The sequence below is a fragment of the Peromyscus maniculatus genome, chromosome 10 (assembly GCF_049852395.1).
Source record: "Peromyscus maniculatus bairdii isolate BWxNUB_F1_BW_parent chromosome 10, HU_Pman_BW_mat_3.1, whole genome shotgun sequence".
In the NCBI taxonomy this organism is placed as follows: domain Eukaryota; kingdom Metazoa; phylum Chordata; class Mammalia; order Rodentia; family Cricetidae; genus Peromyscus; species Peromyscus maniculatus.
In genome coordinates this window covers 8,356,523-8,377,509 of record NC_134861.1, presented here as the reverse complement: position 1 = coordinate 8,377,509, position 20,987 = coordinate 8,356,523, and the positions used below count along the sequence as shown (strand labels likewise).

The window sequence follows — 20,987 nt, the reverse complement described above, 5'->3', positions numbered from 1 at the left end:
CTTAAGGGAAGGGTTTTACTGTTCCGTCTCCACCTGCCTCAGAGCCTCGGGTGGCGCTGCACAGGGTGCTTACCAAGGAAATGGCAGGACTCAAGCCTGCCTGTGCAGGGCAACTCCAAGTGTCATCCTTTGGATTCAGGGGCCTCTCAGGCCCTCTGTCTCCTCGGACTGGCTCACTGGCCCCTTGATAATAAAAGGCTACAGTTCACCAGACAGCTTCCGCAAGCGCCCCAGTGTACAAATAGCTCAAGTCTTTTCAATGCTTCTGCCTACATCTGCCCTCAGGGCTTCTACTTCTCAAGGTACCCCAGCTTCACCCAGGTGGCTGCCCAGATTTCTCCTTCCTCCTTTCCACAGCAGCTAGAATTATCCTGTAAAATGCAAACACAATCACCAACCCCTGGAAAACCTTTTCCACTCTGCACTGGTATTCATAGCCTAGGACCTACTCAAGGCTTATATTGTCCCTTCTCCCCAAGATGTCCCACTTGCTGTCTCCCACTGTTGGAAAGTTCTCTGTCCCCACCTCACCTGGCAGGCTCTGAGCACCCTGTGTCCCCTGGGTCAGAAACCATCAGCACTGAGTCCCCAACAAAGGCTTGGGGTAAGAGCACTCAGAAAGCTGCTAAGCCTAGCCCTAGGCATGGCTCCCACAGAACAGGCATGTGACCCTGTCTCAGCAGGTCTCTTGTGCTTGCAGAACTGGTCCTCTCCCAACTACCATGTCACATCTGACATAGCACTCTGAGGGTCATTGTGGACTCATAGAGTCTTGAGAAAGTCCCAACAGAATTAAATCTTACTGGCTGACTGAATCCCTCAACTAGCTGCTAATTCATGCTGGACCAACTTGAAGTTTTCACATACAGGGAGCTCCATGCTCCATGTGTAGGGCACATACTTATCCAAGGAAGGTAGGGAATCTTGTAAAAGGGCAGACAACCCCAGCAGTAATAGTGTTATGAAGGAAGTATAGTCCCTGCCACTGCGAGTGAAGGAAGCAGTACTAAGGAGGTGGGAAAGTCCTGTCCTGTGGCAAGGACTCTTCCCCAGGAGTCTGCCTGATTACTTCTAGCCCAGTCCTCACAGCCTATTACCAGCACTAAGTGTGAGCAGGTACATCATCTCTACCAGACTAGCAGTGATGCCATCAGTTAAAATCTACACACACACACACACACACACAACCAGGTGGCGGCAGCACACGCCTTTAATCCCAGCACTCAGGAGGCAGAGCCAGTCGGATCTTTGTGAGTTTGAGGCCAGCCTGGGCTACAGAGCGAGATCCAGGAAAGGTGCAAAGCTACACAGAGAAATCCTGTCTCCAAAAAACCAAAAAAGAAAACAGAAGTCTCTGTGTCACGATTTGGGGGCTGGCTGGTGACCCAAAAGAAAAAGCATGCTATGTCCTATTGACCATTTTTTATTTATGTATTTACTTAGCTTTTTTTGTTTTTTCAAGACAGGGTTTCTCTGTGTAGCCCTGGCTGTCCCGGAACTCACTATGTAGACCAGGTTGTCCTCAAATTCAGAGATCTGTCTGTCTCTGCCTCCCGAGAACTGGGATTAAAGGCGTAAAAGCATGTGCCACTACACTTGACTTTGATCAAGTTTTCTTCTATTTATTTCATGTGTGTACATATGCACAGATGCCATGATGTGCATGTGGAGGTCAGAGGACAACTTGTGGGACTCAGTTCTTTCCTTCCACCCCGTGGGGCTCAGAGATGAACTCAAGCTAGGTGGTAAGCAGCTCTACCCTCTGAGCAATCTCACTGGCCCCAGTGAGTGGTTTTGTTTGTTTGTTTTTGATATCACATAGCTAAGGTTGGCCTTGAACTCCTGATCTTCCTGCCTCTACCTCCCAAGTATGGCTTTTGTTAGGTTTCTAATGGGTATGGTTTGGCCTGGTGCTTGGTGTCAACAATCTGTGTAGTAGACAACTAAACACGGTTTGTATCACACCCTGTGCTCTCTCGATCTGTTGACTGAGACTTGTGACCTTAGAGAGTATGTAGCCAGGCATGGTAGCTCATGTCTACAATCCTATAATCTGAGCCCTCTGGAGACCGAGGCAGGAGAATTGCCACAAGATAAGGCCAGCATGGGATTTCACAGTGAGACTCTGTCTCAAAAATGGAAGGCATACAAGTGTTCTTCTCACTTTGTAGCACAGTGACATAGAAGTTGAAGATTAGGCTACAGTGTCACTGCCCTGCATTTCATTCCAGATTCTGTCACTGAGCAGCTATGTGGCCCCTGGCAAAAGCCCTGCAGTTTCTCCAGCATACAGTGAGTAACAGTGGCATATGGCTGTGGGAGGAGCCAGGAGGCTGCTGCTGTGCAGGCTGCTGCGTGCCTGGCGTCAAGCCTGCAATGCTGTCGTGTGAACCTCTCAGCCCAAGCCTGTCACAGCCTGCCTGAGGCCCTGGCTGCCACCTCTGGAGGCGAGGCCAGGCCAGGGACGTGCAGGGGCTGCCTAGGTCCTCCTCTCCAAAGACCTCTAAGCTCCTGAGGTGGGAACATGGCCTCTGACCCGTGTTGTTAAAGGATTGGGCCTTCGAGGTCCTTGTGGAGCTTCCCTGACACAGGTGAACCTGACCCACACTGTGCTCTCCAAAGTCCCAGGCACAGGCATTTATATGCCAAACTTGGCTGTTCTCACCCATCCTCCAACGGCTCCACCTCAGTACCTACTGTCTAGTTGTCACATCAGAACGGCCTCAACCCCTTCAATATCCTGCTATTCCTACTGTGAGCAAGTTCTCATGCCACAGTCTCTGTCTGGCTCCCAAAGCTGCTGTTGCTGTCTAGGCTGCTAGGAGCACCCTGGCAATCTCCTTTGCCCCTATGCAACTCCGTCCACACCTTCCTTAGGGCCAAAGCTCAAATCAAACCGTTTCATCATTCAGTTTAGAACTCTCCAATGGCTATCACTGACCCTGTATCATGAGCAAGACTTAATTTGGCTTAGCTATCTACCTCTAGAATCTCTAGTCTAGCAAAATGTCTTGGTGGGTGACACCCTCAGAGCACACTGGGTACTTGTGGGCCGTTCTCCAGGAAGCATGATGAGGTAAGGGGGTGAGGTACTATGTTTTGGGGATAGGAGACAGGAATGCTGAGCATCCTGCCATGGAACAACTCAGGCTCCCCTGCATCCTTGGAGCACTCGCTGTATACTTACATAAGCAGAAAGAAATAAACAGAAGTTCCCAAGACTAACCCATGGGGAGGGAGGGAGGGAGGGAGGGAGCCTGTTTTATGTTTTCCTTTCTCTTTCTTTGGGGGGGGGCATGGATAAGGTCTCTATTTTTTTGTTGTTGTTGTTGTTTTTGTTTTTGTTTTTGTTTTTTGTTTTTTGTTTTTTTTTTTTTTTTTTTCAAGACAGGGTTTCTCTGTATAGTTTTGGTGCCTGTCCTGGATCTCACTCTGTAGACCAGGCTAGCCTCAAACTCACAGAGATCCACCTGGCTCTGTCTCCCGAGTGCTGGGATTAAAGGCGTGCACCACCACCGCCTGGCTAAGGTCCCTCTATTATGCAGCCCTGACTATCCTGGAACTCTATGTAGACCAGGCTGGCCTTGAAATCACAGAGATCCACTTGCCTCTTCTTCCTGAGTGCTGGGATTAAAGAAATGCCACTATAGCTGCTGTTCCTCCCTTGGAAACAGGGTCTCACTATATAGCCCTAGCTGGCCTGGAACTCACAAGGATTTGCCTCTCTCTGCCACCAAAATGCTGGGATTAAAAGCGTGCACCACTATGTCTGGTGACATTCTACCCTTGATCTTCCTGCCTCTACTTCCCAAGTACTGGGATTATAGGTTTACATCAGCACACCTGGCACCTGTTCTGTTGAGAACTTCACTGAGAGTCAGTTGCCTCTGCAGAAATTAAGAGTACCACCAGTCACACCCTCATCCTGAACTACTAATGCCACCCCTGCTTGTCATATCACAATGACAACACATTGGCATGTCTTCTAGGGCAGATTTTCTTCCTTGTCTTCTCCATAGACTGCTGGAGACATGTGGTTATTTTTTAATTTCCATCCTGGGTAGAGCCATCAGTTCCCTTCCAGGATAAGAAGCTGTCTGTGTCTGAGACACTGCATCTAACAGTCCTGAGAACAGGCACTCTGACAAGAGCAGGTATTCCCGTCCCTCCAGGCTTTCCCATAGGCAACAGTCTGTGCTGCCTTCTCCATCTTTACTCAAATGCTGACCTGCAACTGGGCAAGCACTGCTGTCACAGACAGGTCAAAGCAGAGGCTGTCAGAACCCGGGACCATAGCTAGAGCACAGTGAGAATGAGAGACTGTCCACAGGGCTGAACCCTTCAGCTTCCTTGTCCATCCCCAAGGTGCCAAGTTCAGTGGGAGGCCTTACCCATCCCAGTTCCGTTCCCCTCTCTGCTCCTGCCAGGAGAAAAGGTGAGGGACTTACTGCTTTAGGAGCTACATAGGATCCTGAAAGGGTGCCCACGCCACTGGTCAGGTCAAAGAGGTCACTCAGGCCACTGCTGATGGGTGCTCCAAGTCTGGCTGGTGCTGCCGCCGCTGCTGTCACTGCTGCTGGAGGCGCCCCAAAGTTGGTGTCTCCAATCTGGCAGAGATCAGAGACATGCATGAGAGGCAGGGACATTAGGGGCCCATGAGGAAGCCACCTGTCTTTAGAAAACAGTGTGTGTTTGTGTGTGGGGGGTAGGAACAGGACCACCTCCACATCAACTTTAAGTTGCAGAAATAAGACTAAGTAAGGCAGGTGGAGAAGAGGCTGAGCACTCCTGAGTCCCACAAGCTTTGAACCTTAAGGAGTGACCTCTGGGAGAGGACTCAACCCATAAAAGGGGGAGCCAGTGTACATTGCTAGTAGGGGTGAGCTAAGCGTAGAGGGGCTCTCTAGGAGAGCTCACAGGCTGAGGGCCAGCAGGCCTTTGGATGACAAGGCCTCACTGTCATGGGGTGGTGAGGACACTGAAGAATTTGTGGGCATGGGCCCAGGGGCAACTGCACGCCAGGAAGTCAAAGCAGAGACCGCGCAGACCCTGGCCCACCAGCCGAGGTTCAGCACAGCTGGAGAACTGGTGACAGAGGGTGGAACCGTACCCCTTCAGGCTCATCCCCCATCTCCAAGCAGAAGCAGGCAGGGTGGAGAGACAGGCAGCGACATGCAGAGAGAAAGGCCAGGAAAGAACATGAGACAAGAGAGAGAGAGGTTAGTTAACTGTGGCTCTCATTGGGATGGATCTGTTCTGAGGCCCAGGTCCCCACCCTTGGAAGGATACTACCCTTCCTTGTGGCTTCAGCCTGACACCCTCACAGCCTGTGTTCTAACCTCTCTGTAGTCTGTCCTAGGGTCTCTCATGGCCAGACTACTGATACCAAGTGCAAGGTTCAGAAGCTGCCTCTGCCCAGCACCATCAGGTGCCTGAGGAAGGGCAGAAGGAGGCTCTACTCTGACTTCCATGGAGGGCTGGCTGGGCTGCTCTCCTTAGCTGGTGTAGCCTGAGTGTAGGTGGATAAAGGCCTGGTTTCTCAGGGCTGGGAACATCCTAAGAGGACGCAGGTGACTGAGCATGGAGCGCAATCACCACTGAGGGCAGGATGAGCATCCGACACACCCCTCTGGGCTGATGATAGCACAGAGGGGCATTGAAAGCCTGCTCATCTGAAGATCATCAGTGACATCATCTGGGGGACCCAGGACATACCAGGCTGTCGAGGCCACCACCAAGAAGGTCCACAGCTCCCATCTGCACTGAGGAGGCAGCCAAAGGTGGGCCACTCACTGGAGGCCCAAGGTCCAGATTGAGGAGGTCACCTAACAGGTCGCCCTGGGCAGGGATGACATCTGGCTGATCACCAGAGGCTGCTCCAGCAGGGGCTGTTTCAGGGCTCTCCGTGCTCTCGCTCCTGTTGGACATAGAGAGGGTCAGGTGGGGCGGAGGTTTCGGAGTGTCCCTTCCCCAAGACAGGCACTGGGGTTCCTCACTGTCCAGGGGTGCGGGTGGGGGATGGGGCATCTACATGACTGGCCTCTCTGCCTCCCTAGTCCCACCCACCAGCTGTGCATTCTGGCTCATGTTAGAAAGGAAACCTGATACCAGCCCCCAAGACTGTCACTGGGCCGAACCAGCCACCCAGGAGCCACAGAGGTTCTGGGAACAGGTCTGTAGCACTAGAAGTCAGCTCCGCTGGCTGTGGGGTCCTCAACTGTCCAAACTCTCCACACCCACTATCCTCCCCTGTTAAATGGACAGTCTCAGTGGAGTGATCCATGGACACCTAGGATGTAGTTGCGCACTGGCAGGTGGCTAGAACCCTTGTTTGTTAACTAAGGTCTTCCTTCAGGCGTGCTGGCCAGCGTACTCACGAGGCAGTGCGGGGTGGCAGACTCTTGTGCACCACTCCTCGGCCACCCTCCACAAAGGCGCTGGGCGGCTTGTGGTAGACAGAGGCCAGTGTGCCGATGTAGCAGATGAGCTCGTCTAGTAGCGTTGGCTCAATAAGGTCTGTCTCCTCTGAGATGAGGGGCTTCTCCGCCAGCACCACCTCTTTGGCAGCTACAGGGTCGGTGGAGAGCAGGCGCCAGTAGATGTAGCCACGGTCCCGAAGGTCTGGGTTGTCTGAGTCCTTGGAGGGTGGAGTGGAGAAGCCTGTGTAAGTCCTTCCCAGATGAGAGAAGGGGGTCTCCCACAGCCCAGCCTCAGCATCCAACAATTGCGTGCGTTTGTTTTTTCTTTTTGGTTTCTTGAGAGAGGGTTTCTCTGTGTAGCCCTAGCTGTCCTGGAACTCACTATGTAGACCAGGCCTGAACTCACAGAGATCTGCCTGCCTCTGCCTCCAAGTGCAGAGTAAAAACATGTACTACTATACCTGTCTCAACCAACAATTCTGAACATAACCAAACGCTTGCCCCTAAACCACTTTAAGGGGCATATCCTAGCCCCCAACTTTCAGCAGGGTCTCCAATGCCCTATCTTTCAGTGAACCTTTCGGCAAACCTTTTGGTTCCCATATACCCCCTCTTCAATTTCCCCCTGTGACACCACCCCATGTAGATCTGTCTGTAACTGACTCCGGGAAGTCAGGGATCTCAGGCTACTCTGGCATCAATTCCCACAGATGCTACCCTTGGGGGTGGGGTTGGAGAGAGACTGGCTCCCAGGAATAAGGCTTCTTCTGATACATTGTGGGGAGCAGCAGGGAGGCGGGGGGGGGGGGGGGGGCACTACCTGAGTGGCCAGACTGAGGACCTGCTGCACCAGCTCCTGAGTCTCTGTTGGCTTCTTCAGGAAGAGCTTCACGATGGCTGTCAGTAGCTGTAGCTGGACCTGCAAGGGACAAGGCAAGGAGGGTGGGGTGCACAACTTAAAAGGAGGCTTGGTGGGTCTAAGAACAGCCGGAAACCAAGAACAGTCTTCCGGTCTTGGGGCTGCTGCTGAGGAACTTGGATGTGGAGCTGGGCATTGTACTATCTGACAGGTAGGGTTCAGCTGGGCTCCTAGATGCTTGTCAGAGCTTCAAGTCTGTAGCTCCGAAAGAGGTTTAGAGCTTCAAAAGGCAACATGTGTAACTAGTATGCTCCTTAAAGGTGTTGATGGTACCACAGAGATCCAGCGGAGAGGCTAGTAGGGCCCCACAGAGCTAGCCTGCTACCAAAGAACTACATGCCTATCAGAAGCAGGAAGGAAGCATTCCTGACTCCTCCATTTCATCATCAGGCTATCCTCAGCCTTGCTGGTGCTCCTCACTGTGGTCCTCATGCTGACCCCCAGTCTCACCCTTCCATAGTCTCCTCCATTCCCTCATCAATGTCATCAGCTATCAGGCTGCCCTATAGCTGTAAGCTTTTTCTTTCTTGTTTTAAAGTCAGGTCTCATTATGTAGCCCTGGCTGTCCTGGACCTCACTATGTAGACCAGGCTGGCTTGGAACTCATAGAGATCCGCCTGCCTCTGCCTCCCAAGTGCTGAGATTAAAGGTGTGTGCCACTACACTGAGCTGACCATGAGCTTTTGATGCAGGGGGATAGGGTCTGTCTAGCAAACTGTGTGACCCTATACTGCTTAGGCTACTGCATAGGGAACAGGAGGCACTTAAGAATGATGAGCAGCTGGTGGTGGTGGTGCACGCTTTTAATCCCAGCCCCAGCACTTGGGGGGCAGAGGCAGGTGGATCCCTGTGAGTTCAAGGCCAGCCTGGTCTACAGAGCAAGTTGCTGGGGCTACAGAGAGAAACCCTGCCTCAAAAAAGAAAGCGAGAGAGAGAAAGAGAGAGAGAGAGAGAGAGAGAGAGAGAGAGAGAGAGAGAGAGAGAGAAAGAAATCTATGCTGGTTGGAAAAAAAACCATACACACAAGACCACATATGTGGTCCTTCCGAAGTCACAATCTTTTTCAGCCTGGAACAGGTCTGTTGGGGAGGTGGGAACAATGGCCCAGGCAGCTCAGCAGCTGCAGTACTAGTATCAACTCCTGCTTGTTCAGGAGGAAGGCATGCACGGAAATGCAGGGCATTTCATCCCAGCTTGCAGGGTAGTCTGACAGCAGGATAAGAATGGAGAGGATGGGCCGGGGAGATGGCTCAGGGGTAAAGATACCTGCTGCTAAGGCTGATGACCTGAGTTCAACCCCTGGGACTCACATGGTGCAAAGAGAGAACTAACTTCCAAAAGTTGTCTTTGGTCTCTACTCAAGCACCTTAACACTGCCCCTCAACCTCATTTCAAAAAAAGAAAACAAAAGAGGTTTCTTCTGGGAATGAGTCATCCACAGCCCCTTGACACCTGCTTGTATACGGGTCTGTAGCTCCAGCCATTCACCTTTGGTCGGGGATGGTTCATATCTGCAATCCCAGTACTGGGGAGTGGAAGCAGAAGGACCAGAAACTCAAGGTCATCCTCTGCTACCTAACAAGTGGGAGGCCAGCCCAAGATGGATGGAAACCCTGTTGCAAAAGTACCCTTCGAAAAAAGCACAAAGAAGCTGGGCGGCGGTGACGCATGCTTTTAATTCCAGCACTCGGGAGGCAGAGCCAGGTGGATCTCTGTGAGTTCGAGGCCAGCCTGGTCTATAGAGCGAGATCCAGGACAGTTACCAAAACTACACAGAGAAACCCTATCTTGGGGGGAGGGGGCACTGGCTTCTCTTTCAGAGGACTCAGGTTCAATTCCCAGCACCCATGTGGCAGCTCACAACTGTCTGTAACTCCATGATCTGAAACTCTCACACAAACATATATGCAGGTGAAACACCAATGCACATAAACAAACACAAACACAAACACAAACACAAACACACACACACACACACACACACACACGGGGGGGGGGGGGGGGGGGGGGAGCATGGCTCACTTCAGGTGGGAGTTGGTGTGAACTTTGCAAACCACCTACAGCACTTGATTTGGAGCTAGACTAAGATCACACCTAATCTGAACTCTGGCTCTGTCACTTCCCAGCAGTCATTAAGGTTACCTGAGTTGGTTTCCTCATCTGTAAAATGGGTGTAACTCATATGGTGAACTGCAAGAGTCAAGCAGACAACCAATGGAGATAACCCTGGTGAACCATGCTGGGACTAAAGTGTGCACCACTACACCCTTTCAGGGACTTGGTAAATGGAAGGAACATGGGAAACCTGAGTTCAGAACTTCAGGGCTGTTTTCTTCCCTACAGATTCCTGACTCAGCTTTTCCTTCTGACATCGCTAATCCCTGGCTCTTTAGCAGGTTTATTCCTGTAGAGGTAGAGGCTACAAGACTAACCCAAATATTTGGCAGTTTACATATCCCCCACCCCCCAGGCAATCCTCCATAGGGCAGAAACAGTACAGGCAAGGCTTGGCTTCTTGGGAGCCACAGATGAGCGCTGATGTTAAAATTTAAAAGTGAAGCTACATGGAGGGAGGCGGGCAGCAGTGGGAGGTGAGTGGTAATGAGAATCACTGCTAGCATTCTGCCACGGACATCTGCTGTTCTCGTTCACTTAGCGCCCACTCTGCTGGCTTCCCTTCAGACAACTGCCATTCCGTCTCTTTCAACCCATACAGGCCAGGATGAACAACTGGCCCATCAGTCTTGGTAAATGGCTCCACAAAACACAGATTTGGGGACTTTTGTTGGACTGCTAAGGTAAAAGTTCTTTTTCCATGGGAGTTGTTAAACTATAAGGACAGAGTCTGAATGTTGCCTAACTATAGCTCCTGCTTGTGGGACTGTGACCAAGGCAGAGGCCATTTAGGGTGGCAGAGATAGCCCCAACACCACAAGGCAAGAGTGTGGGAGGGAGTGTGCTGCTTAGATACATCTGTCAGCTATGGGAACTAGCATAGCAGGCCCTGCTTTTTCCTGGACCACTTCACTTTTGAATCTGATTCTGACCCAGGTCAATACTACCACTGATTACTTATTATGGGCTAGACATAGGTTAAAGATGAGCATAAAATAAGCGAGGCTGAGGCAGATGAGGGGTGTGAGCTCCAGGGTTTCAGATTCCACTGCTTGGACCCAGTAGGTTATACTGCCTGCCCGAGTCAGGAGAAGACATTCCCTACGTCACAGTTAAAGGAACAGCAATGAAGAGACAGACCAGACTACAGCCAATGCCTTCTGAGCTGTCAAATCAAGTGAAGAGGAGGGCAGGACCATCTGATATGGGAGGTCAAACCAGGACCACCTCTCTACCAAAAGAAACCAGGCAAGAGCTACCCAGATCTCAGGTGTGCAATCCCTTCTCTCCAGGCTATCTGCTTACAGCTTCATTCCTGAAATGTTCACAACTCTACATCATGCTGCCTAGCCACAGCAGCCCGCTCACAAGAACAGACTAGACACACAAATGTCCATGGGCTTAAATAAAGCACACATTGACAAAGACACGCCTTCAGATATATCCTAAGGGGAGAAGGCAAGGTTCGAAGAAATCTTAAGCTGCACAATGGACTACTATAGCATGAAGTGAGAAGGAAGGAAGCACACACACACACACACACATCACTTCTCATCATTTGCAGTCCCATGCTTGTCAACCCTGGGCTTCCTTCTTTATTACAACTGTTTATTATTTATTCATGGGCATGTGTGGGTGTGCATGCCAGGAGACATGTGGAAGCTAGAGGACAACCTGCAAGAGTGGGTTCTCTCCTCCCACCAGGCCGTTCCGATGACTGAACTCAGCTGCCAGCCTTGGTGGCAGGTGCCTTTGCCCACTGAGCCATCTCACCAGCCTTGTTTTCACTGACAAGGAGGTCTCATGTAGCCCAGGCTGGACTCAAACTCTCGATAAGATGACCACTGACACCTGATAAACCCTGCCTCACAATGCTGGATTACATGTGTACACTGTCGAACCCTGCCTCATGCCTGTGAATCTGCCTCCTGTTGCCGCTGAAAAATCAATATTCACAGGGCTTGTATGGTCATCTGTAGACACAGGCCGAGCAATGGAAGCGTCAATCCCTTGACACATACTTCCAAGCTGAGGCTGGACAAGGCAAGGCTGGCTCTATCCTTCCTTTCAGTTCTCATTCTGTAAAAAGTATCCTTTTCCTCACTTAAAATGGCCCCTAAGAGCCGTGCTACAGCGCTTGTCTGGAAGACTGGAATGCTCTCTGTGGAGAAATATGTCCGCTAGATGAACTTCAGTCAGGCACAAGTAAGTCAGTGTGGTTGGCCACTGAGTTCAACGCTAATGAGTCAATGGTAAAGATTACATGTTGACCAGCTGGTAAAAAACGTGTCTAGACGTCATGGGACCTAACTTCATCTCTCCTGTTCAGGAACTGTGGTGGTTATGGGACACAAATGCCAAGAACAGTAAGAGCTGGCTCAACTGAACATGTCTGCATGCCTATCTACTGGTACATTCCTACAATCTCCATCACCAAGAGACTAAGCATGCTAGTACCTGGGACAGCGATGGCCAGGAAAGCTGTTGAGGAAGAAGTTTCATTATTCAGTCCCTGCAGTGTTTATATTTTGAACCCTGTCAATGTGCTACCAAAGACAAACGTGAAATTAAAACAAAGCCAGAGACTTCTGACCACCGTCCACACACACTGCACTCTCCTGTGCCCTCTGAGGCACTGCTGTCGGGGAGAAGAGGGGGGCACACAGAGCCTGTCAATTAATGCCCATTCACACAGCAATGCAGTAAGAGGAGGGAAGGGGATGGGGTAGGACAGGCCAGAAGTGGGCCAGGCAGTCAGTAATGGGTCTGCCCGAGTGGAGGCTCACCTGGGTGCTCTCATCATGGAAACCTTCAAGGAAGCTCTCCAGCAGCTCATCTGCATTGTCAATCCGCTCCGCATACTCGCCCACTATCCAGATCATAGCAGCTCGGGCCTCAGGCTCATCCAGCGAGTCTAGGTTCTCGCACAGTGTGGCTATGACACTCTCATACCTGGGAAAGCAGGATTGAGCCAGCAGGTGAGCAGCACAGAAGGTTGGCCAATGTGTGCTGGAGGGTTAGGGGCCAAGTCAGACAGGCAGCTGCCCAGACCTGGGGAGGCCATGAAGAGGGGATGTTTTAGCTGCTGGAGTTTAGCTGCTCTTATTTTGGCCTGGAGGGCCAGCTTGGGTAAAAGAAGAAAGCAAAAAGTTTCTTCTGAGAAAGCTGCCTGTGAGATGGAAAAGAGGAAGGGAAGCCAGGCTGCCCTCTTACCAGGAGCGGTGGGCACCTACTTGTTGGGGTACTTGCGGAAGATGTCCTTAATGACCACAATGGCTTCCTGGACCACATAGTTGACCTTGGTCTGGATGAGATCAAGCAATGTGCTCACACAGCGCTCTGCAGATTGCTGTGTGGGAAGAAGAGGCAGTGTAGGCAAGATCTCTGCACACAGTTTCCAACTGGACTAATGATCCTGCCAGGGTCAAGCGGCTTCGGCCACCTTGCCCACCTTCCTTATCATAGCATGAGAACAGATCACTCTCCCTTGACAATGGGGAGGCAGACAACAAGGGCCAAACGAGGGCCCTGGATATAAAGGACACCAGCTAGAATGAGAATACAAGACAGCCAGAGGCGTAGCTCTTGACAGTGTGAGGTCACTGGGAGTTCCTCCAGGCAAAGCCCAGGGGCTCGGTGACCCCATCTGGCCCCACCTCTGGCTTGTTTCATAAAACTGGCTGCTATGACTAAACCCACAATGTTTCTATACCTAGTCTTTTGCTTTTCTTTCTACACACTACACAGTAGCCCAATGGGACAGGTGTAGTGGATCTCTGTTCTACCTATGACCTTGAAGTCCAACCCTAGAGAGGTAGCAGGTAACTGTTCGACCTATAATCTTGAAGTTCCAGCCCTGGGGCATGGCCTCGGGCTACTCTTAAGACTGGAGAGGCATGTAGAGAGCTTTCTTCTCTCCCTTGTGGGCTTGGATGGTATGGACTGACTCAGGCAGCAGAACAGCGTGGGACAGTAGTACCTCAGCCTTCCAGGATCCTGTGACAATTCTCCTATTCTGTTTAGTGAGTTTTCTTTCCTAATAAATTCCTTTTACCCTTTAAGCAGACTCCCGTGGATTTCTCATTATAGGCAGATGTCTCAGGAGAGCCATAATAAACATCAAGGGAAAAACAGCTTAAATACCTCAAGGGTCCTGAGTGGGTATGACCAGTTCTCCCAGGATACTTAAGCCACCAGCAGACCCATTGAGTTCAGGTCAAAGTCAAGGAAGAGCTTCCCAGGCAGAGTGGGAGGGAATAAAATACTAGGGTTTAGAGTGACTTGGTAGCTCAGTCAAGGTATCAACTGAAGTATCTATCAGGCAGAGGTCCTCCCCAGACCTCTGTGATAAGTCTAACAGGAACTCCGTGAGCTGGTGGCTGCCCTGTGGCCCTTAGGTAATGCTGTAGGAGAACCATCACTACAGTGGCCTGATTTTACCTGTTACAACTCAAGGGCCTAAAGAGAGAAAGACCAATCTAGTCTGCATAGTTGGCACCTTGGAGGCTCTGTTGGTGACCCTTGGACTTACTGGACCACAAACAGCTGCTAGGACTAGACTGGCTATCTTTTTCAACAACCTTCTCCCTCCCTGGCTAGGAACGGCATCCCAGAACCTACTCACCTCCACCTTGATGGCACAGCGACCGATGGCACGCACCGCCTTCCGAACAAAATCCACATCTACTTCTGTAGCGTACTCTTTGAGTTCTGCCAAGACCTGTGCTCCCAACAGAAAATGGGTTGGAGGGATCTGATGGGACCTGCTAGAACACTTGAGTGACAGGAATGCACATGCTCCCAAAGGGATGGGACTCTGGTGCCTGCTCACAAGGGACAGTCCAGCAGAGTGTCATCAGGTTCATCAAAAGGAAGAAGACCCAAAGGGAAGGTATAGCTCTTGCTTGACACTGACAGCCACTCTATCCAAGTACCTCATTCTGTGTGGGTGGTGTTGGGGATGCTAAGTAGATACTCTTCTAACCACCACACTACATTCCCAGCCTCAACTGCTGCTTTTGGGGGTAGGGGGAGAGCAGGGGGTATGCTTTATGCACATGTGTGCACATGTGGAAGCCAGAAGACAACCTGGGGTGTCATTTCTCAGAAAAACAATCTACTTTTGGTTTTCCTTTGAGACAGGGCCTCTCACTGGCAGGCCTTGCCAGTGAGGCGAGGCTGGCTGGCTAGCCCCTGGGACCTGCCTGTCCCCACCTCTCCAGTGCTGAGATTACAAATGTACACACCAAAGTGTGTGTGTGTGTATGTGTGTGTGTGTGTGTGTGTGTGTGTGTGTGTGAGAGAGAGAGAGAGAGAGAGAGAGAGAGAGAGAGAGAGAGAGAAAGAGAGAGAGAGTGTGAGAGGGGGAAGCGGGGCCTAGGTACCCACAGAGGACAGAAGAAGGCATCAGACACCTTGAAACTGGAGTTACAGGTGGTTGTGAGCTGTCCAAAGTGGATGCTGAGAACTAAACCCATGTCCTTTGAAAAGGAGCCATCTCTTCAGCTCCCACACACAGCTTTTTAAACAGAAGTTCTGGATATCGATTTCAGGTCTTCATGACTGCCCCTGCTTTACCAACTGAACCACATCCCTAGGTGCCTAACTATCACTTTTTAGTGAATAAATGATAGGTAATAATAGAATAAGGAGAATTTTTTTAGTATATATAGGGACTATAATTATGTTTCCCAAGGTAGTCTTGATCTTCTGACCCCAAGTATCTGGGACTTCAGAGGTGCATTTGTACACAGCTTGAAAACACTCTTTAATAATAAAAATAGTAGTTGCTTCTGCTTGCTTACAGACCTCTAGCACCCACGACTCTCCATGAGATAAAATGTCAACAGTGAGCATGCTGACCTAGAGACACCTAGGAAATTGTCTGAAACCAAAGCTTGTGCCCCACGCCACCATACTCTGCTTGCCTGGGCGATGTTGGCCTGGGAGGCCAGGCGGATCATAATGTCCAGTTTCTCCAGCTTCACATAGATGGGGTCATTGTACTTCACAAAGAAAACCTTCATTTCATGCTTCAAGATTTCTGGCCTGGTGGTGGGGCAGGACGCCCAGAGGGGGGAAAAAAAGCCGTAAGTCCCATGAGGAAGCCATTCTACATCTACTGGGGATTCCTGGGCTATCCTGGGCTAGCGGTGAAGCTTGATGCCCAGGGAGGCAGAACCATCATCATGACCGTGTGATCACAGGCAGTGGTTCTGCCTGGTTACAGCTTGCTGGATTACATCTCAGGAAGGAAAAGGAGTTTACATGGAGAGCAGGCAGCAAGCCAGGGTTCTAATCCCAATGTATGACCTCAGCCTTTGTTTCCTAACCCACGAAATGAGAATGGGCTGTGCAGGAACAATTATTTCCCCAAGCCTGAATCTGCTAGTGTTAGACCTGGTGTATATGAACTCAAAATTTGGGAATATTTGTCCTGTTCATTCAATGATGAGGATGGTTAACTATGCCTAGACTATTTATAAACAATATAGTTTATGCTCTAACCCTACTTTCCTTCTGGAGTTCTGAAATATTGGAGTGTGCCCCTAAGATCACCTTAGGTGCCCTGTCTCAATTAGACTCCCTGGGAGGAAACATTCCACACATGTTCTGCTCTCTGCTGACCTTCCAATAGAGGAAAAGCCCATGAGGAAGGCCTTTCAGGGATTCTTCCATACTCCTCCTCATGACACAGCTGTAGGTCACTCTGCTAAGTCTTAGGCAGGAGCACAAATGACTCCTGGGAAATGCTCATCAATCTATGAACACCAACACAGACTCCTGCACAACAGGTCAACTCTGGGAGATGAACCGGCTAGCATGATCCATGTCTGCTGTATGAAGGCACTTGCCAGTCTGCTGAGCTATCTGAGTGCATCCACTGTTCCTCCCCACAGTCTGCTGCCCTCAAATGTACCATGGGACACATTTTCTAAGACAAGGAAATTCAGAGAGGTCACAAAGCTTGCATTTGTCACAAACTGAAAGGTTGAGAGCAAGATACTTCTGTGTCCTTCCCAGGACAGAAATTAGTAATTCTAAAACAAAGTTATAGCCAGGATGAAGCTCTGTGCTAGGAGCAGAGGAAAGAAGAAATCAAGAGTCTGTGTTATCATACAAACTGTAGAGAGCCTGGCTGAATAAGGAGCTTTTGTGGTGCTCTGTGGGGGAAGACTCTGAGGTGGGTAGTAGGAAGATGACTTCTACAGTCAAGACTTGACAAAGGCTGCCTAATCACATCGGGCTGGCCCAGGTCATGACTGGGTGACACAGACAACTTCTTAAGAGATTACTGTGTTAAATATAGCACAGGGAACCAACCCTTCATGCTGATCTAGTTCCTGTATTCTAATAAATGCAGTGACCCAAGGGCACTGGTATATAGAGACCCACACGGTAACAGCAAAGCCCTAGTCACATCACATTGCTTAGAGACTTGAACACTTTACCCAGGTCTACCCTCCAAATCTTCACAAATGTCCCAGCTCAGTAAATATTTCTGGCCCTCTCTAAGAAATATTAAGAACCAGACTGATGCTGTGAAGGGGTGCTACCTTCTGAGGCATGACCACAAGGGTCCCGGTTCCCAGCAGCAGACAGCAGAAATGAGTTGCCATTGCCAAGCCCTGACTACAGAGAGGCTGGGAGGTGAATTTAGGAGATAGAGCCCACCCCAGCTGCAGGGCACCCTCACTCAGAGCTGCCTTAGAGGGGAGAGGTCGTTCCAGAGACACTTCAGACCCAGTGCTGCTATGGAGTTTCAGACCTTACCCGTCTATCATCAGACCCCTTCCTTGGGAGCAGTGACTTCTCTGAGTCACCCCCTTAGGAGGAAGGAAGCAGGCTGCCCAGCATTCTGTTCCACTTCTCCCCCAGGCCTTGAGGTTGATACCAAACCCAGGATCTCTCACCATCTCTAAGGTCTCCAAATTCAAGGATTTCAATGAGACCTATGAACCTTGTCCCCGAGCAAACTGAAAATCTTCAGATATCCCTGAAGGACTCTACAGACTCTGCCGTCAAATGTCAGGGTGAATCAGCACCATGCTCGCCTTTACTTATCAGCTCTCTTTAAGGCTGACCCAAGGCTTCTTAACATTGACATCCTGACCTGGGCCAGCTAGTTTTCTGTCAAGTGTCCCCTGAGGGGGAAAGTACTCTGACTGAGAACCCTGTAGTACTCTCTAGGCTTCCTGCATGATGACAGATCAGTTTCCCTTGAGGGTCCCTGTCTCTAGCATGTTGCAAACATGTACCTTTTCTGCACGATGAGGTTGATGTTGCGCAGAGCCACGTACTGCAGCTCTGGCTCTGCTGACAGCAGTGTGACCAGGGGAGGTGCTAGCTTCTTGAGCAGTGTGCCGTAGTAGTCCAGGTCCTTGGACAACATCTCCATGAACTTCATCAACACCTTCACAGCAGACAGTACCACAGCAGAGTTGGCATGGGAGAGCCTGGGAGTGACCCGCTCACAGATGCTAGGGTCCAGCCATTCCAGTAGAGCAAAGAGAGACAGACAAGGGAAAAGTCCTGTTTCACTTATCAAAATAGCATGTCTTCTTTTTTTTTTGAGACAGGGTCTCATGCAAATGCAGATGGGCCTCAAACTTACCATGTAACCAATGAAGTGCTGAAGTCAAAGGTTGTCCCGTGCCCCCCCCCCGCCCCCTTTCCTTTTTCTTCCAGTAATAGCACTGAGTCTAGGCCTCATATGTGAGAGAAGTGCTCTCCCACTGGTCTTAACATTTCTCATCCTCCTGCCTCTACCCTCCAAGTGCTGAGATTACATACACACACCACCATGCCTGGTTTACGTGGTGCTGGGGCTAGAACCCAGGGCTTCATGTATGCTTAGCCATCACTCCACCAACTGAGCTATATCTCCAGGTAGAACAGCATGTCTTCTACAGGAGGAGGGCCTTCTGGTCTGCTGCCTACTGACTCTAGCAGGCCTAAAACACTGTGAGCCTCTGCTTCCTCAGCTAAGAAGTGGTGTAACGGTGTCTACTTCACAGGCTTGTTGGACACTTAAGTAAAAAGAATGAATACAGTGCCTGGAACACAGTAAATGTCCCTTCTACTGCCAAAGCATTCACTCATTCGTGTCAGTCCAGACAGGCCCGGCTGGGTGAACCAGACAATTCCTTCCACCTTTCTAATTCAGTCTCCTTGTCTGTGAGATGGCTGATGATAGGATACATTTCACAGATCTGCTTTAAACATTACATAACATGGAGGGCACCCAGCAGGTCAGGTACCTAGAGAATTCAGTGGCTCTGAAGCTACAGAGCTCTTGATTCAACCCTGATGGATACTTGTCAGTTCCTGGCTAGTCCCAATCTACGATCACAGCAGGCAGGGAGCTCACTGCCTGAAGCCATACAACTGACAGCATGGCTCTGGAGAGGAGAAGCAGACTTGGCTCCCTTAACATGTGTCTGATGATGGGAAGAAAGGGGTTTGTCTGCTCACCTCTGGGCCTCACGGTCATCCTTGGGCATGTAGTTGGCCAGACAGTCCAGAATGAAGATCTGGCCCCACTCAGTGCACTCATTAAGGGCTGTCAGCAGCTTGTTGATGGACTGTGGGTTCAAGTCAAGCAGGTTGCTACTGGGATGAGACTCGGCGATCTCTGAGAGGGCAGCCACTGCGTTTGCCACCACCTGGTGGAGAGGGTGGAGGGGCAGAGGCTGGAGGTACTGCTCCAGTCAGGGAGCAGGGGCTAACGACACTGTAGGTGAGAGGGACATCTGTGAAGGAATATGACCCTACTGCTTGGTTCTGGGGCCTCACGACACTCACTCACCCAGTGACTCCTCCGTAAAGAGAACTAAGGTGAGTACAGCTGCCACTGGGAAGAAGGGGAAGAAAGGCCCAGCCCCAGGCACCCAGCAGTGGAAGGCAATGCCCACCACCAGTCCAACCTCGCTCTACTGGCTAGAGCCACTCAGGGCAGTGGTTGTCAGCTGTGCTTCTCAGAGAGAGGAGAATCCTGTAGGTCACTTCAAGGCTGCTGAGAATGGGGAACTACAGAGGGGTTTCCCGAATGTTTCCACCAAGACAGCTCCTTTTATGTACAGTCTATGTTTTCAACTTTCCTGTATGGCACAGTATTCAAGTTAACAGTCTTTAATCTATGAGCAATCAGCGTTTCTGGTGGATACAGAGTGGGGGCTGTGCCCAGTGTTCTGAATATTTCATTTTTTCTTACACGCTTTTAAATTTAGAACAGATCTTGTTACATAGCACAGGCTGGCCTTTAACTCTCAGTCCTCCTGCCTCGGCCTCCTGATTGTGGGATTACAGGCCCTGACAAACTTCACTGCAAACAAACTCTTGTCATCCCAATGAGTGAGGGGATTCGGCTTCCCACCTAACACACCCTGGTGTCCCGCGTTCCACACTCTAGTACTGTCAGGTGACGCCTCTGCAACCCCACATGGAAGAGAACTACATGACTGCGAATTACCAAGGTGGTCCTGCACTGACTGCAGAGTCACAGCTTGCCAAGCAGGTCAGGCCAGCTCAGGTCAGATATGTTACCTTCCCAAAGTCTAATGATGAGACAAACAGGGATCTGAAAGATTAGGCAGCTTTCCTAATGCCATGTAGCTAGTTTGAGAGGGTAAAAGGAAATCCAGGCCTCATTCCCCGCAAACCAGTACAAGGAGCAGGCACTAGATACTCAGCAAGGCCCCCCCTTCTAAGAAAGGGGAGAGCCAGCTAAGGGTCAAGCCAGGTCTTCTTCCCAAGCAACCCAGGAACCTGTGGGCATCACAAGGATGTTAGCACTTACCATAGGGTTAGAGTCAGAGATGAGGTCTTTAAGTGTGTCCAGGAAACCCTGGTCTTCTACCAGCTGGGCATTGATGTCATGGAGCTTGGCTACACACACAGCTGCTGTCTTGCGCACATATGGATCTTCATCCTTCAGGCACTTTCGGAGCGGTTCACACAAGTACTCTGTGATCTTGTCAACTCGGATGCAGCCCATGGTCCTCACAGCCAGGGCCCGGATGAGGGGGTTGGGGTCCTCACAGTCCTGAGGGGAACCAGTCATTGGCCAGGGGCAGGATGAATCATCTGTGGCTTCCTATTCTTCCTGGCCTCCAGCTCTGAGCAACATCGGGCAGCTGCTGTGGGATGTCCACTGACCACAGCCAACAATACTCAAAGCAAATGGCACAGAATGGATGCCAAGCACTCGCCAGATGCTGTGTGAGCGGCTCTCTACACTCTGTGCTGCTGCTTCCTGATGCCCTGTTTCACAAGCAAGGAAGCTGAGGCTCTTGAGAAGGTGTGTGCTCACCCTGTCGGAGTAGAGCAGCTATCCAAACTCATATGCTCCTGGCACCACAGTCCTCAATCTTTTCTTTTCCAGACAGGGTCTTGCCATGTTGCTCAGACAGGCCTGGGACTCCCTATGTAGCCTAGACTGACCTAGAACTCATAGCAATCCTCCTTTCTTAGCCTCCCAAGTGCTGGAATTACAGGCACACACAGCCACAGAACCTCTCATTTCCCCATATGTG

The 20,987-nt window shown here is 50.6% G+C and overlaps 1 protein-coding gene across 5 annotated transcripts in view; it reads right to left on the bottom strand.

Annotated features, from left to right (window-relative positions):
• The window catches only part of Ap1b1 (adaptor related protein complex 1 subunit beta 1), a 109,967-nt gene that overhangs the window by 6,013 nt on the left and 82,967 nt on the right, over positions 1 to 20,987 (bottom strand). For 3 of the 5 annotated variants that reach the window (XM_076545836.1, XM_006972960.4, XM_076545835.1), the window contains exons 5-16: positions 20,252 to 20,497; positions 18,928 to 19,118; positions 17,712 to 17,933; positions 15,381 to 15,501; positions 14,078 to 14,173; positions 12,687 to 12,802; positions 12,240 to 12,405; positions 7,240 to 7,338; positions 6,378 to 6,637; positions 5,716 to 5,917; positions 5,111 to 5,131; positions 4,449 to 4,607 (exon numbers count right to left, since the gene is read on the bottom strand). In XM_076545836.1, the coding sequence (XP_076401951.1) occupies positions 4,449 to 4,607; positions 5,111 to 5,131; positions 5,716 to 5,917; positions 6,378 to 6,637; positions 7,240 to 7,338; positions 12,240 to 12,405; positions 12,687 to 12,802; positions 14,078 to 14,173; positions 15,381 to 15,501; positions 17,712 to 17,933; positions 18,928 to 19,118; positions 20,252 to 20,497 (1,899 nt within the window). The remainder of the gene's footprint in view (positions 1 to 4,448; positions 4,608 to 5,110; positions 5,132 to 5,715; positions 5,918 to 6,377; positions 6,638 to 7,239; positions 7,339 to 12,239; positions 12,406 to 12,686; positions 12,803 to 14,077; positions 14,174 to 15,380; positions 15,502 to 17,711; positions 17,934 to 18,927; positions 19,119 to 20,251; positions 20,498 to 20,987) is intronic. The other 2 variants (XM_006972962.4, XM_076545837.1) reach the window with 1 other exon arrangement.